At 41.2% G+C, this 20,088-nt stretch overlaps 1 protein-coding gene across 1 annotated transcript in view; it reads left to right on the plus strand.

The window, feature by feature from the left end:
• Positions 1-20,088, plus strand: part of ACVR1C (activin A receptor type 1C) — an 85,151-nt gene that overhangs the window by 52,854 nt on the left and 12,209 nt on the right. Inside the window, exons 3-6 of the mRNA XM_070422949.1 lie at positions 8,104-8,343; positions 14,189-14,419; positions 18,283-18,450; positions 19,876-20,032. Coding sequence (XP_070279050.1) covers positions 8,104-8,343; positions 14,189-14,419; positions 18,283-18,450; positions 19,876-20,032 — 796 coding nt within the window. The remainder of the gene's footprint in view (positions 1-8,103; positions 8,344-14,188; positions 14,420-18,282; positions 18,451-19,875; positions 20,033-20,088) is intronic.

Below are 20,088 nucleotides of genomic sequence, written 5' to 3' on the forward strand. Positions count from 1 at the left end.
ACTAGTATAGCCAATAGATATTGAAGTTGGTTATTTATAGGATTAATTTTGATAGGAATTACTATTTAGTTCATGCTTGCACTAATTACTACCCTTCATATGGAAATAGACTATTCAACAAAAACACTCAAGTCCCTGGCATCTTTTTGTTCCCCAAACACAGTGCTTGCAAGGCTAAGTATAATAATAATTTCTGATGTTTCCTTTCAGATTTCAATAGACTGTTTTAATAAAGCTATTATATTTTTGACTAACTCAGATAATTAGTTTTAATAAAGAAAATACATGCACAACATTAAAACGTAGGTGCTTTATTAACCTCAGAACAATTCCCACCTACCTGTTTTATTCTGTGTGTAAAGAGAAAAAGAAAACTGATTATTTGTATCAGTTATGAGTATGTGAACAATGCATATTGATTAGGCACATGTCCAAATTAGTCTTTCAATATAAACCAAACTGAAGGAAGATAAACTGCCAAAACATTAGAATTTAATGTATCAAAAATTAGTAATTTTAAAGCATGTTATAATTATAAAAAAATCCAACATTTAGATAGTGAACAATATTCTTTTGGGAGTTTAAAAGCCTTATTTGCATTTCTTTACATATTCATGGTTGTCTCTTTTATGGTTTTTTCCTTTAAACATAAATTCATTGATCTAGTCAGTGTAAGGTGACATCCACAGGCTGAGAAATGCTCATGGGACCCCTTGTGGAATTGCTCTGCTATCACATGAACAATCCATTTATAGCTCATTCTCTGAGAATTCAGTGCACACCTGGCAGGTGTGCCAGATGTTCCTCCCTCCACCCTCCCATAAAATGAAAGAAGCTATGAATTTTATATTTTGGAAAGTGCTGTGAAATACAAGTATACAAAGAAGTCGAACTTATGCTTTAAAAGTTTAATGTAGGAAGATAGGAAGCATTTCTTTTCTCCAGAAACAAGTATACTGATTTCAATTATGAAATTTTGTTCATAGGGATGTAATGGGACATTGAAAGTAAAATTTATAACCAATATTAAATTTAGGATTTTACATTATGTAAGCCCCTACTTTCTCAGTTCTATAGACACTATTACCTATTTACTCAACTATCTTTACGGGTGATTGAGCTGGGTCACAATACGATTATCTTACATCAATCTTTTCTAAGTGAACAAGCTGCTCTGTGTGAATGTGTTACCTGTGGGAGAAGTTATATTAGTATGAACTTTAGGACAGAAAACTCTAACTTTTCCTTTGTCATCAGTATTTTAATGTGCCTTCTCAGAACAAGGCTCTCTCCTGTGAGCTGGGGAGACAGAGATATGACTATGGGTGGGGCTCCAAAGGAAGTTTTCTTTTCCCCATGTAGAAGATTGGCTTGAGGAAAAACTAAAATATTCTTCGAGTAATTACTATCTAGGGTCTTCACAGAGGATATGCGTTTTGATGACAGATTAAGAAATGAATTTCTGGGTCCATGCCCTGAAATTAAGAAAAATGGTGGGGTCCATTTAAATTCTCTTTCTTATGTTGTATTAATCTCACTTCTGCTCGAGTCAAACTTTCTTCATATCCCTTGTGCCAAAGACTATATTCTTCAGTCTAACATTTCTATTTTCTTAAAATATAAAAGTATTATTATACTTACGTTCAGATGCTAGTGGATGAAAGAAGATTGGAAGCTTCTCCGTGTTCCTCACATACTCCCAGAAAATCAGCGGCACAAGAACTGTTCAGGAAATCTTTTTATGTGTGGTGTTCCCTGCCTGCCATACTCTCATCAGATCAGGCCAGATGAAGACAGTGTATGCTTTTCCATTTAGAGATTGAGCACAGACCAACAAAATGGTCTGTCAATGGCTCATCTGATACAGTTCAAAGGCAGAAATAATTCTCATGTTATTTCTATCACTGTCATGGCTCAGTGATAGAAATATTTTATAATCTCTAAGATAAAATATTTTATAATCTCTAAGATTATAAAATATTTTGATGCTGTTCAGTACTCGAGGTCCATGTTGATCAAAACCAACCTGTTTGACATGATTATTCTTGCTCTGAGAAAAAGGGAGACCATTTGCTGTTCTCTATAGTGGAGAATGTTGGAGGGATCTAACTGGAATAACTTCTAACTGGATTATTCCTGATGACATTTATAAGGGCGACTATGAGGACACAGGAGGCTAGGACAGGCGCAGGGTGTGGAGGGGCTGCCTGCCATCAGCGAGTATAGAATTGCATGGGGGTGTTAGATAAATAAAACTGGTGTTTGTGCTCCAAAGACCTGTACTCAGAAAACTACAAGACACTGGAAAAAAGAAATAGAGGAAAATACAAGCAAATGGAAGAATATACTATGTTTATGAATCGGTAGAATTAACATCATTTAAAATGTCCATACTACTCAAAGCAATCTATAAGTTCAATGCAATCCCTAATAAAATACCAACAACATATTTTACTATGCTGTGCACCTGAAACTAATATAATATCGCATGTCAACTATACTTTAATTAAAAAGATCTTTACACTCCAAATTGAAATTAGACATGAAAACAAACAAAAAAATAAGGTGTTTGTGACTTAGCTCCTTAGACTCATTAGTTACATATTCTTTTATATTGGACTAGGGGCCCGGTGCACGAAATTCGTGCACTGGGTGTGTGTGGGGGCGGGGGGGATGTCACTCAGCTCAGCCTGCCCCCTCTCACATACTGGGAGCCCTCAGGTGTTGACCCCCATTACCCTCCAATCACAGGATCGGCCCCTTGCCCAGGCCTGACGCCTCCGCCAGAGGTGTCAGGCTTGGACAGGGGACCCCCATCTCCCCCCGATCACTGGCTCTGACCCCTGCCCAGGCCTGATGACTCTGGCCCAGGAATCATGCCTGGGCAGGGGACCCCCATCTCCCTCTGATCGTTTGCTCCACCCCCTGCCCAAGCCTGACGCCTCTGACCCAGGCTTCAGGCCTGGGCAAGAGGACCCTCATATCCCCCCAATCACCGGCTCCACTCCCCACCCAGGCCTGATGCCTCCGATTGCTGGCTCTGCCCCCTGCCCAGGCCTGATGCCTCGGCCAGAGGAGTTGACCCTTATCACCCTCCGATCGCTGATCACCGGATCAGCCCCTTGCCCAGGCCTGAGGCCTCCGGCAGAGGTGTCAGGCCTGGGCAGGGGACCCCCAGCTCCCACCATTCCCGGCTCCGCCCCTGCTACCCACGATCTCTGGCACCGCCCCTGCCAAGACCTAAGGCCTCTGGTGGAGGCATTAGTCCTGGGCAGGAGACCCCAAGCTCCCCATGATCTCCCACTCTGCCCTGCCTAGACCTAATGCCTCTGGCCAAGGCGATAGGCCTGGGCAGGGAACCCCCAGCTGCTCACGATTGCTGACTCCACCCCTGCCCAGGCCTAACGCCTCTGGCCGAGGCCTTAGGCCTGGGCAGGGGACCCCCAGCTCCCCGTGGTTGCAGGCTCTGCTCCTGCCCAGGCCTAACGCATCTGGCCAAGGCGTTAGGTCTGTGTAGGGGACCCTCAGCTCCCCACGATTGCAGGCTCCACCCCTGCCCAGGCCTAAGGTCTTTGGCCAAGGCTTTAGGCCTGGGCAAGGGATCTCTAGCTCCCCGGACTGCCGGCTCTGTCCCTGCCCAGCTCCCATTGCTGGCTCCACCCCTGCTTCCCACTATCACTGGCCGGGCGGCAAAGGCGCCTGGTTCTCTGATCACAGCTGGGGGGCAGGACAAAGGCGGCCCCCAGGGCCGCCTTTGCCCTGCCCCCAGCTCTCAGCTCCCCCCCTGGGTTTCCAATCACCGTCAGTGACAGGGGGCTTCTTCCGTCCTTTCCCTTTCGCCTCCCAGCATTGTGCTACATATGCAAATTAGCCGCCATCTTTGTTGGCGGTTAACTGCCATCTTGGCTGGCAGTTAATTTGCATTTCGCCCTGATTAGCCAATGGGAAAGGTAGTGGTCGTACGCTAATTACCATGTTTCTCTTTTATTAGATAGGATTGATTCATCATGAATGGAACTCTTCATGATGATTTTTTTCTTCCACCTCCCTTGATCTTACAATAAGTTTCCTCCATATTTTTACTTACAAAATTGCTTTGGAATTGTCCCCTAGCTGGATCATGTATTTCTTGGTAGAGTCTAAATGCCACAAGGGTGTGGATGGTGCCCACCTTCTCTGGCATCCCCCTTAGAGAGTTGTCCTCGGTGCAACATTATACAAGCCAATCCATCTGGACCCAGTCTTTGAACCAATTTAGTAAAGCAACAAGAAACCAATTAGAAATGTATTTTCATTACCATCAAGCAAATGTTTGAAATGATGGTACCCACATATAAAGATGCTTTAAAATGGCAGGTTAAAAGATGGTCATCATGAAGGTTTGGTAGATTTCTCATTGCTTAGTGTGTCACTCTGTTTTCTTGAGGAATAAAATTATTAATTATTCATTTGTTACTACTCCCTTTCTCTGCATTGTCTTGGTTTAATGCATGTGGAACTTACATAAGGGAGATATTTGTGAGCTAGGCTATGACTAATCTAGACTAGTGCTTTTCTCTCTTTTGCTCCCCATCCTCTTCTATTTAATTACTAGGGAGTGAAGTAACTATAATTAGCAATGCAGCATTTCCCAGACCTCATTTTTGGGATTAACATATCCTCCCCCCCCCCATGGGGAATGCGTCTCAATTGACAATCTCAAAAATTGGGAATGATCAAATAATAAGTGTTCCCTTATGATAAAAAATGTAAAACCTGCTCGTAAAATTAATATGCTAATCAGAGGTAACTTATCAAAATGTCTTCTTAACTGCACCATTGTCTCCTTTTACCATGACTCATAGAGTGTAGACTACAGTTTTTTTTCATTTATCTCCTATGAAGATGACAATCAACATTTGACTTAGAAGGCTGTTTTACAAATGTTTGCTTTAAAAATTGCTCAGTGTTTTGGGAGGTCTTTCTGGATGGTGTTGCTAGCATTTTTCTAGCTGAGTAATCTTTTTTTCTTACTAACTTGTATCAGTAAATTTATTCACATGAAAAAGAAACATTACCCTTGTGTAATAAACATTCCTGAAAGCAGTAGCCTTCTCTCGAGCATTATTCTATTTTCAGGGTTGCTGACCTTTTGCTTCCTTATTGGTTGCCATAGTGATGATCTGAGCAATGCATAAGGGAGCTTTACTAAAATGAGGGAATCAATAAGCTTTTTAACTGTGATGTTTATATTGATAGTTCCTTATAACATATATCAAAATAAAATTTACCCATATAAATGTATCCAATAGTGGGATTTTATTTTTTAAAAATGTTTAAATAGATGTTTATGTAAATTGCAAGTGATCGAGTGTATTCTGTGGCTTTCTTAGAATACTTTTGTGAGCACATAAACATATAGATAAAACTTGAGATGTAAATTTGAAAGATCCATGCGAAAGGCTTAATAATGCTTTTATAAGCAAACTTCAGAAGTTGCAAGTGCCATGGTTAATGATTCTAAAGCAAAGTCAAGTTAGAAAACTCTTACCCTTTGTCTGTCGTAAGAACACTCAAGGCCAAGCTCTCCCCGTATGCCCCTGTACAACTTCTAATGATTTCACAGGAATCCTGAGACACGCAGGAGAAGGCAACCTGGTGATCTGCCAAAATGCAGGAGGCAAAGTAGAAGAACATGAGTTATGTTTGTTTCCAAAGTTCACTTAACAGCTTTAAATCTTTTACTCATTGGTTGTAGCTAGACTACTATTTTTAGGATTATAATGAAACTTCTATGTACACAATTTTGAGGATTTTGATTATTTGTCCTTTAGAATTGCATAACAATTGTTTTCAAATTATATTAATATATTCTGGTTGCAATGGTAAGTAAAATGTAATTACATTTAATATAAGTCTGTGGTTGTCAGTTGCAAAGAAGGAAGTCTGAGGAGTGACTTAATTCACAAGGTCCATTATCACGGTAATTTGTCTAGACTCTAAGGTGCAGGTGTTATGCTATTGATTCCGATGCCTCATGTCTAACTATAACCCTCTCACTGGCCTATGCAGAGCAACTGGTGGGGTGCTAGGGGAGGGTGCAATTTGCTCAAGGCACAATAGCCACATATAACCTGCTTCTCTCTCTCCGAAGCCTGCATTTTTTTTTCTCCTTGATGTTAGAGAACCTATAATTAGGTTAAGACTCCAGAATTATGTATCCCTATTCTATTAAATATACCCTAAGGTTTATTGAAAACAAAAATCAACATCCCCTGATGCTAGGACTAGAGGATAAAATTAAATTAATGCTGAGGCTGTCTGTAGTGCGTGAAAAAAACGAACTACATGCTTATTTCAAGTGTCAAAATAACTTCTTTGAAAAACGCAGGCAACATCTGACATCATAGATTTTTCATGTATCACTGTTTTTTTCTAAGTTAAAAAGATTTCTTAGATATAGGACGAACTTTAAAAAAAATTGGCTACATGTATTTTAAAATTAAAGTGCCAAATTTAATTATATCCTGATGTTATTTGGTTTCAACTATCATATTTATTTTTCTGAAATGAAAAATCTTATCTTTTACTTAATAAAAGTACAAAACTAGTAAAACTTCTAGTGACTCTGCTATTCAAGATCTAGTTACTGACCATCTACCACTGTAAAATGGGACATCGTTGGGAACAAAGCAGGCAAAGTTCTTCCTTTCATGAAGCGTATGCTCTTTGGAGGAAATCAAATAATAGATAAATGAATATATGATGTGCCAGGTGGCAGTAAGATCCAGGAATTAAAATAAAACAGGAAAAGAGTATAGAGAGTGAATGGGGGATGAGAAGGAAAGACTATTTTAGATAGGGTTGTCAGCCAAGACCATCATTTCCTGCCAGGATTATTTCATTAGGTTTCTCATTTGTCTCTTCTTGTGCTCCTAGTGACTTCACATAGCAGCCACACAGAATATTAAGTTGGATTATATTTCACTTGCTCAAAATCCTGCAGGAGCTTCTACTTAGAATACAATTCCCAGTCCTTTGAGCCTGTAAGACCTCACATGCCCTTCCTCTCTTTTTCTTCCCTGGCCCCATTTCTTTCTATCTGTCTCCTGGTCTACCTCACTCTAGGCCTAGGTTGTCCTGAACACACCAGTAGGTCTCTATCTCAGAGCACCTTACTCTTGCTGTCCCTCTGACGGAACACACTTCCCTGAGACACCTTCTGTGGTAGCTCTCAGAGCAGCCTTCTAGGATCAGTCTATCTAAAGTAGTGCTGGCCATCACACTGTCTCTTTCTTCTGCTTCCTTTATCTTCATAGCACTTATCTCCTCCTGCTGGGTGCGTGGAACATAAGTATCACAAGAGCAAGGATTTGGTCTCTCTCACCACTGTATCTCCACACCTGGAAGGGTGGCAACAAATTATTGCAGGAGCTCAGTAATTACTTGTGGCTTGAATGACTATGAATGAATGTGCTCTAAGAATAGGCTGCTGGAAAATGGGGAGAAAATAGGAGAAAAATGTCAAATGCTTAGAGGTTTTAAAAAGGACCCCTGCCCTCGCTGGTTTGGCTCAGTGGATAGAGCGTTGGCCTGTAGACTGAAGGATTCCAGGTTATTTCTGATCAAGGGCACATGCCTCGGTTGCAGGCTCGATCCCTGGCCCTAGTTGGGGCATGTGTGTGAGCCAACCAATTGATATGTTTCTCTCACATTGATGTTTCTCTCTGTCTCTTCCCCTCTCTTCCACTCTCCCTAAAAATCAATGGAAAAATAGTCTTGGGTGAGGATTAACATAAATAAATAAGGAAAGAAAGAAAGAAAGAAAAAAGAAAGAAAGAAAGAAAGAAAGAAAGAAAGAAAGAAAGGAAGGAAGGAAGAATCCCCCGTGTGAATGTTTTCCGTGGTCCTAATTCTGTCTCCATTGGCACCTGGCATAGCCATTCCTAGCTGTAGCCTGACCTCAGCCTCCTTTCCCATCCTTGTACACAACACAGCAAACCTTTGTCAACTGTCATCAGTGTACACTGCACATTATTGATGTGAAATGTTGGTGATCACATTTCCAGTTTCTAAAATATTTTAAATGGGTTGATTTATGGTCATGTTCTTTTTAAACTGCAGCCTCACCAAATGTCCCCAAACTTGGACCCATGGAGCTGACCGTTGTTATTACTGTGCCAGTGTGCCTGCTGTCCGTGGCGGCAGTGCTGAGCATCTGGGCATGCCAAGGTCGACAGTGTAGCAACAGGAAGAAAAAGAGGCCGAATGTGGAGGAGCCCCTCTCTGAATGCAACCTGGTAAATGCTGGGAAAACTCTGAAAGATCTGATTTACGATGTGACCGCCTCTGGATCCGGATCTGGTATGTGCCCGTGGTCCATTTCTTAAGTAAGGAAACTCTTATTTAAATGCTGGAGGCCCGGTACAGGGATGTGTGCACTGGTGAGGTCCCTCAGCCTGGCCTGTGCTCTCTTGCAATATGGGACCCCTCGGGGGATGTCGGACTGCTGGTTTAGGCCCGATCCCTGCAGGCCACCTGGGGGATGTGGCTGAAACCGGCAATCCGGGGAGGAGCCCAAGCCCGGGCCAGGCGCCACGCTGCTCTTGCTCATTCTGGCCCTGCTGACCTGCCGCCACTGCTTGGTAGCACTGTTGTAGAGGTGGGTGAGGCTCGCGGCTGCTGCAGCTGCGCTCACTAGCCATGAGCCCAGTGTCTGGCGCCCATCTGTCAGCTGAGTGGTGCTCCTGCTGTGGGAGCACACTGACCACCAGGGGGAAGCTCCTGTGTTGAGCATCTGCCCCCTGGTGGTCAGTGCGCATCATACTGACCAGTCATTTGGTCACTTAGGCTTTTATATATATAGATAAATAAAAACAGCCCTAGCCAGGTGGCTCAGTTGGTTGGAGCATTGTCCTATACTAGTACACTAAAAAGTTGTAGGTTTGATCCTCAGCTGGGGTGTGTATGGGAGGCAACCGATAAATGTTTCTCTCTCTTCCTCTTCTCTCTCTAAAATAAATAAAAACATATCCTTGGGTGAGGTTTAAAAAGTAAAGAAACCAGTAAAAACAATTTTTAACAAAAAAGGGCCCCAGTATGAATTCTGTCATTTCAAATGCTTGATCTGGTCCATGCTAAGTTCTGACATAGAAGTTAATTTTAGGATTAGAAGAAGAGAAAAAACTGTCATGGCCTAAAGAATGAAGTCTTTTCTGTTGGCTTTTGAGCCTTTAGGTATTCAGATTCTCATTCTGGCAGTCCTTCAGAATTCCTGAAGCATGAAAGAGTCTCTCTGCTCTCCCCTCTCCATTATGATGAGGAAGAAAAATTGTTGCTCTCCTGGTAATGGTTCATGTGCACAAAGGAGTTACTGTATCTAAGGAGCTGAGTTCTGAGCAAGAGAACTCAGTTATGCAAAGTGATGTACTCAGAGCACCTTCACTTGTGGTTATGAAGGTCTTCTGAATCTGTAGGTACCCCTAGGATGTGTGGGGGAAGTTCCCAGGGAGCTGACCTGAAATTAAAATCAAGACTATGTTCTTAAAGCACAGAAACGAAAGATGAAAGGGAAGAGCAGAGCATTGGTGTGCTGGCTTTTGCTGCTGAGGTTGTATGATAATTCTCTTCCTCTTTAATGGAACTCCAGGACCTGCTGACACAACTCAAGTACAGGGCTGTGTTCTGGCCTAAATGAGCCTTTCTCGTAGCACAAAGCGTCTGAGGGCTTTGTGGGATTCTGGTGATAGAGCAGAGGTTCCCCGTGATAACAAACTCCCGAAGGGGCAGCAGGCTCCCTGCCCTCATGTACACGTCCAGAAATCCTGTCAGCATGCGGTGCTGCCGAAATGTGGACTAGGGTGAAGCTAGCTGAGCCATGTCAGATGCCCCTGCATCTCCCCTTGCTTTGGAAGGATTATTAAGGATGATGACCCCGAACATATTTCAAGGAGCACACAGACAGGCACAGTTAACAGGGGTAAATGAGAGAGAGGCACTGGCATCTATATGAGCATCATATGTAATATGATATAGCTATGCACTTACCACAGAGTCCAGAAAAGAGAGGCCTGATCGTGTCACCCAGGGAACCCAGGTAGTTGGCTGCTTCTGGGGCAAGATTGCCTGCCCTCTCACTGACCAACATCTCAACGTTTACACCCTCACTGCACAGATTAGGTGGCGTATGTCCAGGGGAGGAGCATTGGCAACGTGTCTCCAAACGACAAAGTTTATAAAACTGAAATCCAAATCAAGTTATTGCCTAGAAAGATGGTATTCTTTCTTTAAAAGTAAAACTTGTTCAGTTCACTACTTTTTTCTTCCCCGAGTATTACATTTTGGGGCCCATTGTGCCCTAATATTTTGAGCGCTGGCAACAGTGTAGGCACAGAATATGTGCACAGAGAGCTCTGATTTGTGCCAAGTTCCTTGGAACCTTAAATAATTTCTTCACGAGGTTCAAGTGATTAAATAACCGTCTACTTAATTACCACCCAGACATTTCAGTTCACCCGTGTTAGGTTGAAATGTGTATTTTGGAGCAACTCTGAATATGTTTAATATGACCAAGGATTTTCCTTTCAAATAAACGCTCTAGAGATTTTATAACTGGAGACTGTATATTTAACTTAACAAAGTAGTCATCAGCCAGGACATACAATGAAAAACTAACATTCAGTTTTTTTGCTCCTTCTGTGCGTCTCTAAACCCGAGTCTGGATTTACTGATTGCTGGACTCTCTCCTCTTTAGGTTATCCTAAAAAGAAAGCTGTAAATGTACCCGTGCAGGGATGACTTTTGTAATGCACAATTCGAAAGAGCTTTAGGCACTGTTCCCCTAGGCCAGCTGCATATACGTCCTTGGCAGTGGCCACTGGCTAAAGTAAGTGAGGGCAGCACTGCCTTTCATAAGCAGAGCTGGTTTGTCTGCAGCAAGGCTTCTGCCACAAAAGCTCCCTCCCCCATCCCTCCCTGCAGAGGGGATCGGCGGTTCTACTTCTTTTAATTGGCCGGTGATCTTAAACGAGAGGCAACTTTGTTAAGTGCTGAGAAACAAAAATTGTGAAGCTTATCCTTGACCTGGTCAGGGACCAATTTCAAAGAGATGTAATGCCTGCGAGAGAGGAACATGGACCGCTGTGTTCCTGGGCTGTCTCTGAGAGTGGACAGTGTCTCAGTGGCTTCTAAGAGACTGGATAGGCTGCTGCTTTGCTCTCATGATAGAGCACTTCTGTCTGACGGTGACATGAAGGTGCCATGTTCCATCAGACATGTCCCATCAGACAGGCATCCGCTCCTACAACCCCCATGAAAAAGAATAAAATGAACCAGGAGGAGAAACAACATCCATGTATCTTCAAATGAAATTTCTAAGTGGACAACCCAAGAATTAGATTATCTTGGGGGGCTGCTTTGAATGATACCAAGGCAACTTTCATTTAGTTTTACAGTCTCAACTTAATTGCTGTACTGAGTACCTTAGGTCATGTCTTACTTTGTCCCTGGTGTGTGGCACTGATTGGGTGCTTGATCAATTTTCAGTTTGAAAGCATTGGCTTATCTAGTTCTCTAACCAAATATTGTTGCATTGTTGTTGGTAACGATTGTTGGTGGTGATGTTTTTGTGAGTATGTGTGTGCATGTCGGGGAAGGTAGGAGAGAGATGATTGAGGTTGAGATTTGGTTTAATAATTGTTAGTACAACTTTTATTGTGTGTGGTCAAATGGTAAAACTGACTGTAGCCTACAAAAATAGCCCATATAGTTTGCTGCTAGCAATCTTCCCAGCAGGGGAGAAATGCATCTTAGCCACTAAATCAGTGGTTCTCAACCTGTGGGTCGCGACCCCTTTGGCGGTTGAACGACCCTTTCACAGGGGTCGCTTAAGACCATCCTGCATATCAGATATTTACATTATGATTCATAACAGTAGCAACATTACAGTTATGAAGTAGCAACAAAAATAATTTTATGGTTGGGTCACAACATGAGGAACTGTATTTAAAGGGCCAGAAGGTTGAGAACCACTGCACTAAATGGTGAGAAAGCAAGAATCTGGACCAGCCGTGGGCAAACTACAGCCTGTGGGCCGGATCCGGCCCATTTGAAATGAATAAAACTAAAAAAAAAAAAAAAAAAAAAAAAAAAGACCGTACCCTTTTATGTAATGATGTTTACTTTGAATTTATATTAGTTCACACAAACACTCCATCCATGTTTTTGTTCCGGCCCTCCGGTCCAGTTTAAGAACCCATTGTGGCCCTCGAGTCAAAAAGTTTGCCCACCCCTGATCTGGACTGGAGACCAGTGGTTTAGTTGTAAATCTGCCTCCCCACTAACAGCTTATTCCGGGGCCGCTTCGTGATTACTGCGCGCCACCCCCCCCCCCCCCCCCCCCACCATTCTCTCTTTCCTAAAATGAATAAGTTGAATCAGATGATCTAAGAAGAACTTTATGGCTGTGGGGCTTTGTGACTAATTGTTGAGACCCATAATAGCAAATTTACAGTCTGTGCTTATTTAGCCATAGTGGGTGGTTCTCATGAGAATGAGAACATGTGAATACACCTTGGCTCATCTCAGGAGCAGAGGCGAGTCCTCCGGAGCTTGCGCAGTTGTTACTCTGAGGGTTTCCCCACTATCGAGCACAGTGACAACAACTGCACATGACTCTCTAGATTAAATTCTACTGTAAACTCTTTATCTGTTTTTCTCTAATTATAAGAGACATATACCCACTGTAGAAATTAAGAAAATGTACAATATTAGAAAGAAGCCTATCACAGTTCCCTTTGATGCCACTAAATAGAAGTAGCATTTAGTATATCTCCTTTTTCAGTCTTTTCCCTGTGCATAGTTTGAATAGCTGGGTACACTTACTTAAATGGATAGAATTTACTGTGCTTATTTTATTTAACACAGCAAAAGCATTTAACCAAATCATTAGGACATACCTCTTCGTAAGCAGCATCATTATTATTGGCTCTGAGTAATTTGACCTAAGACATAATATTAAGGACTAACTATTACTGAGTGTGTAATATGCTAGATACTGTGCTAAGAGCTTACCATGCTTGCTAATTCTCATAGTATCCCTATGAGATGAGGGATACTATTACCTCCTGTTTTTCAGACAAGGAAGCCAAAAATTAGAGAAGTTCAATAACTTGCCCATGGTTACCATGTGGCACAGCTGAAATGTGAAGCCAGGTTTTTCTTATTTGTGCTATTAATCTCTGCACTATCTATAATAATAAAAGCATAATATGCTAATTAGACCTGATAGCTAAACGACCTTCCGGACTAAGGACGTCCTTCCAGACGAAGCCACTGCAGCGGGGGGCCAAGGCAGAGGCAATTAGGGGCAATCAGGCCGGCAGGCAGGCGAGCTGTTAGGAGCCAGCAGTCCCAGATTGCGAGAGGGTGCAGGCCGAGCTGAGGAGATCCCCCCCTTCCCCCTGACCCCTGCACGGGCCTCTAGTATTTAATAATTTTCTATTATCAGACACCTTTCCTTATTTTTCCTATAAATAATAATATGTTAAACATTTTGACAGAAATTTTGCAATTACATTGAATCTTTGGGATAGAATTGTAGAGGTAGAATTATTGATTCAAAGAATCTAAATATTTTACATGCACTTAGAATATATTTTCTTTGATGTCTTTTATTCTGCAGAAAATATCCATTTGATATTTTCTATCATTGCATCTTGCTTTTAGATAACATGATTATCTTACTTGATTGTTGAATTTGATTCTTCACTTTCCAATTATAATTTGTTTTAAAAAAAATTCTCAAAGAATTCTTCTGCATTCCCAGTTGTACTAGGAACCAATATATTTTATTTTAAAGGCTAACAGCATTTCTTATACTTTTGTGTACTTAGTAATCTGACTGGCTTTAATGTACAAATCAGGGAATTCAGCAGCACTTCTAGAAAGATCAGACATCTGCAGCAGCAGGCTATGTCTAAGAAATTTGTATTTGTGAATAGGAGAAGAGAAAGTCATATTAAGAATTTGGAATATGTTTTTAGCATGCTTTGACATTAAAGTTTTGGTATAAAGGTGCTTATTTCTTCATCAATAAAATTATTAAAGTGCTTAAATTTTGGCCTTTTTGTGTGAAAATACCGGTCATTCTGACAGTTCTTTTCTGGCACTTACTGTTCTTCACCCTCCATCCCATCTTTTCTTCGGTTAGGGTTACCTCTGTTGGTTCAGAGAACAATTGCCAGGACGATTATCCTCCAGGAGATTGTAGGAAAAGGCCGATTTGGTGAGGTCTGGCATGGAAGATGGTGTGGGGAAGACGTGGCTGTGAAAATATTCTCCTCCAGAGATGAAAGATCCTGGTTTCGCGAGGCAGAAATTTACCAGACGGTGATGCTGAGACACGAGAATGTCCTTGGTTTCATTGCTGCTGACAACAAAGGTATTTTCAATCTAATCGGTTTCAGCAAAGAAAGTGTTTATGTCTATTATCAGATGAGAATAAATCATCTTTTTATTTTAATAAAGTCTACATAAAAGTCTAATTTATTTATTGAGAAAAGAAAAAATCCTTTCTCTTCTCCATAGATACACGTGCGTAACCATACAATAAAGCAGGGCAAAGAGCAAACTTGTCATATGAAATGATGATGACACTGTAGCCAGGTTGACATTTTAAATATTTGATGACTGGTGAACTTCCCAATCAGATCAGAAATTTCAACTGGAACAGAATCCTTGGAGAATCCTGCCATGCTGGTTTTTTATCCCTGTGGTTGGTGGATCATGAAGAGATCTGGAGGCATCTTGGTGGGGGTAGGGGTTGGGGTTGGGGCCGCTTTGAGTGTCCAGGGGAAAGGAATGTCACTGGGAGTTTTCAATAGTAGCTCTTAGCTAATCAGGACAGAAATACTTCAGTATTTTGATAATTGATACAAATATATCAATGAATGCTAGTTGAATGTTCACCTTTGCCAGGACTATAGTTTTCGTCTGTGCAACAAGCTTAAACTCCAGGATGCAAGCTTTCTGTGACCATTATGGGAATGGCTGCAAGCAAGACAATTTCAGTGAGATTTTCTATTGATGTACTTTGAGTATGATTTATATCTTGACCTTTAACATTAACAGCACCAAACAGTATCACTTTTTGAGTTTTGTGGAACAAGACAGAGCATCAACTTTCTGGTATTTAAATAATACTTAAAAAATATTGTATATATCCCTGAGCAATCAGGGACTGGATATAAAGTTTGTAGATTACCTATGCTCTCTTTTCTTTTTTTGCATAGCTTTTATTTATTTAACTGTGCATTAGTTTTCTTAAAGGGGAACAGGGAACAAAGGTGAGCGTATCTTCAGTCCATTGGTTTTTATTCGATTCAGTAATACATAAAGAAGTTTGGGAGGTAGAGATTGTAACCTCTAGCTAAAAAAAGCAAATTATCTGTGGATATCAGGTACCTACCAATACCTACAAAAATTAAAAATCTATGATTATTTTTATATAATACTAGAGGCCTGGTGCATGGATTCATGCACTAGTGGGGTTCCTCAGCCTGGCCTGCGCACTATTGCAATCCGGGACCCCTCGGGGGATGTTGGCTGGCCTGCGGAGATTGGGCCGAAACCGAAACTGGCAGTCCAACACCCCCCGAGGGATGTAGTAGTGCGCGAAGTGGCAGGCGGCCATGGAGGAGCCTGAGCCTGGGCTGGAGGCCACACTGCTCCTGCTCATCCCGGCCCCTCTGCACCTGCCACTACAGTGGCTCAGTAGCGCTGTCTTGGAGGCGGGAGAGGCTCGCACCGCCGCAGCTGTGCTTGCCAGCCATGAGCCCGGAGTCTGGCACCCATTGGTCAGCTGAGCACGCTGACCACCAGGGGTCAGCTCCTGTGTTGAGCATCTGCCCCCTGGTGGTCCATGTGCATCACAGTGACTGGTTGTTCGGTCGTTTGGTTGGTAGCTTAGGCTTTTATATATATAGATAATCTGGGTCATGAAAGTATTCATTATTAATTACATGGCAAAAGAGAAACTTAGGTTATTATACATTTTGGCCATGATTACATTTGCTGATGATTTATCTTATCTGGTTTGCTAGAGAAAAACTGTGTAAAGCCAAGATGAGCTTTAAAGAAAGATTCTTCCAGGAAACTTATATGCATACTAGAGGCCCGATACATGAAATTCATGCAAGGGGCTCAGCCCTTGCAGCCATGGTGGCTTGCTTCGGCCCTCGCAGCCACGGCTTCATCCAGAAGGTCATCTGGAAGGATGTCTGTAATGTCTTTTGGCTGTCCAGTCTAATTAGCATATTATGCTTTTATTATTATAGATATGCATAGCCCCTAGGCACAGACAATATAATGTGGTGAAGGCCTGGGATGGGTGGGTGCCAGGTGGAGGTGGTCAATGGGAAAAAAAAAGGGACATCTGTAATACTATCCTATATAATAAAAGCTTAATATGCTAAGTGTCTGGTTGTCCAGTCGGCCATTCAACCAATCAAAGCATAATATGCTAATGATATGCTAAGGCCACTCAACTGTTCTCTGTGACGTGCACTAACCACCAGGGGGCAGACAGTTGACTAGTCAACCAGTTGCTATGATGTGTACTGATCACCAGGGGGCAGATGCTCCAACCTGTAGGTTAGCTTGCTACTGGGGTCTGGCTGTGGAGCCCTCCCGTGCAGTCCCTCCCCGGCTGGCCAACCTCCCACATCCCTCCCCGGCCCCAATCGTGCACCGGTGGGGTCCCTCGGCCTGGCCTGTGCACTCTCTCAATCCGGGACCCCTCAGGGGATGTCGGAGAGCCAGTTTAAGCATGATCCCTCAGGCTAGGCCGAGGGACCGCACTGGTGCATGAATTTGTGCACTGGGCCTCTAGTCAACAATAAAGATAAATTAAAAAGAAATAAAAGATGCTTTCCAAATTCTTAACTACATATTCTTTGAAAATATATCCAGCCTATTGAAAATGAAACATTTCTTGTTAAGCTGTTAAGAAATTCTTTTCCTTCCTAATGTTGAGTTAAACTACCTACTGGTTAGATTAATTAGAATGTGGTGAAAGCAGTAATGACTTATAGTTATATGGATCATCTTGATGGGCTAATTTAATCATGATGTTTATTGGATTATAAAACAAGAAAGATCATTTGCACAAGAAAGATCATTCTTGATTTTCTCTTCTTCCGTTACTGGTCTACCTCTGTCAGTGGCTTCCTTGTCAGTAGCTTTGTGCCTGATTCCAAATGGTCTCTAACATCACTTTCATCATCATGCATTTTTGTATTTTTTGTAACACTTACAGTTTCACTTTTTAGTCAACTGTCTGACAAAGACATTGATGTGAGAAGGCAAAGATAGCCACTGGTGTTAAGCTGGGAGAGAGGTGTGAGTAAGGGTTAGTTTTATATAAGGTCAGTTTATTAGTAAACTTTATGATGTTATGTTTATTTTTTTCATTGTTAGGAAGTGTTTTCACTACCAGCTTTGGAAATTAAATGCTTGGATAAAGAGGAGCTCTTGTACTTAACACTAGGTAGAAAAAGTCCTTAGCAATGATTTTTTTATAGTTTTGTTTCTCTGAGCATCAGAACTGGTCAGGAATGCCCAGGGCTATTGTAGACACTTTATCCTGAAAGCTAAAGCTAACTCTAGGGACTATAATACCTAAAGAAGACTTAGGCTGGTTTTTTCTTCTGCTAACAATCTTTTATAAGCTTGATTAGCTTTTGGTTAAATGGGGGAGAACTATTTGAAAATGTCTAGTTATTGTATTTGGCTCTTAATATACAATATTTGGGGGAAATCATCAACTTCATATTAGAAAGGTAAGTAATATTAGCATTCTTAGAATGTTAGAGCTCCTATGGCAGTATGAATACTTTGTGTAAATTTTTTATATTTCTATTTTTTATTGGTACAATGTTTCTTAAAATCTCAAGAGAAATTTATAACACAACACTGAGCCTAAATGCATCTCTCAGTAGTTTCTCCTATAATGTGGTTGCTATCACTGGCAAATATCAATGGAATAAGAAAGTTGTTCAGTTAGAATCACTGCCTCGCAGCTTCCTATAGCTATGGTGGGAACATATAACAGATTATAATATATCAACATCTTCAGGAACTCCTTCAGACTTTTTACTTTACAAATTCGAACCGTCAGCATTATCCATGAAGGAATTAACTTTGCTTTGTTAATAATACAGATTTACTAGACGCACTGACATTTGCTAAAAACTTTTGGCTTCTTTTTCAACATATATTTACAGCACCCCAATTTTTTCCTGTTAGATAATGGAACTTGGACGCAACTTTGGCTTGTCCTGGAATATCATGAACAGGGCTCCTTGTATGACTATTTGAATAGAAACGTAGTGACCGTGGCTGGGATGATCAGACTGGCACTTTCCATAGCTAGTGGTCTGGCCCACCTTCACATGGAGATTGTTGGTACACAAGGTAGGTATTTTATTTCCCAGTTTTTCTCCTTAAATATGAAGATAGGAACACTAAGTTGTATTTTATTTATTTATTTTTGTTAATCATCACCCCAGAATATTTATTCCATTGATTTTTTTAGAGAGTAGAATGGAAGAGGGGGAGAGAGAGAGAACATTGATGTGAGAGAGACACATCATTGGTTGCCTCCAAAAGCATCCCAACTGGGGCCAGGGATCAAACCTGCAACACAGGTACATGCCCTTGACCAGGAATTGAACCCATGACCCTCCGGTCCACAGGCTGATGCTTTACCCACTGAGCCACGCTGCCCATGGAGGAATACTATGTTGTATTTTAGTATTTAGTTGTATTTTATTTTATTACAGTTATCAAATGTAAAGAAACACTAAAAGTACTTTATAAAGCTGAAGATTTTGTCATGATAGAACCAACTATCATCTACATACTTGTCATTTTGTATATCATCCATAATAACATTTCTTTTCTGTTTACTGAATTAATAGAATATTGGCTCTAGAAAGTCATTAGTTCAGTCAGAGTACTGGTTCTCAAATTTGGATTCATGATCCTTTTGATTTCTTAAAAATGATTGAGGACTCCCCAAAGATTTTTTTGCCTGTGAATTATATCTATTAATATTTACTATATTAGAACTAAAACTGAGAAATTGAAAAATACTAATTTACCTAAAATAACAATAATTAAATATTAGCATAAATGACATAATTTTAAAAAATTCACAGAATTTTTTATAAGGCAAAAACCAGTTTAGTAAAAATTATGGTTTTGTTTTACATTTCTGCAAACCTATTTAATGGCTGGTGTAATGTCTGGATTTTCATGCCTGTTCTTCATTCAATCTGTTCCAACATGTTGCTTTGTTTGAAGTATGGGAAGAAAAGGTGACATCGCACGGACATATAGTTGAAAAACAGTCTCGAGGACCCCCAGGGATCTTCGGGCCACATTTGAGAACAGTTCATCTAGGATCGTAGACGTTTGAAACTTGTTTTGTAAGAGAATATTTGCTGTGTTTTCATGTGTACATAGCAATGCTAATTCTTTGCTGTTCATTCAGCAAACATGTCTGAGTGGCTACTAAATGTGACCTAGTAATCTAAGCATTGAGGGCACGGTGATGACTAAGACACAATCTCTGCCCTTATGCAGTGTACAGTCTAGTTGGGAGAGGCAGATAATTAAACATATATATGAATAAGTAAGACATATGAAATAGTGATATGAGCTATAAAGAAGGCAAAATGGGGTACTCTGATGGAGAATGACTTGGGCTGAAGAATGGGTGGTCAGAGAAGACCTCTTTTAGGCGACATTTGAGCCAAGTCTTCAAAATAATTCCTTTTAGAGAGATTCAGTCTTCAGTAATGACAAAAGTGAATATGCTTGTCTCATCCTTCACAGGCAAACCTGCCATTGCTCATCGAGATATAAAATCAAAGAATATCTTAGTGAAAAAATGTGAAACTTGTGCCATAGCAGACTTTGGATTAGCTGTGAAGCACGATTCCATACTGAACACTATTGACATACCTCAGAACCCTAAAGTGGGAACCAAAAGGTAAGCCAACTTACTTTGGCAGCACACTAAGACTTATGATTGTCCCGTACACATGA

This window comes from Myotis yumanensis, unplaced genomic scaffold (genome assembly GCF_028538775.1).
Source record: "Myotis yumanensis isolate MYYU_CA2020_CCGP unplaced genomic scaffold, mMyoYum1.0.hap1 SCAF_8, whole genome shotgun sequence".
NCBI lineage: Eukaryota > Metazoa > Chordata > Mammalia > Chiroptera > Vespertilionidae > Myotis > Myotis yumanensis.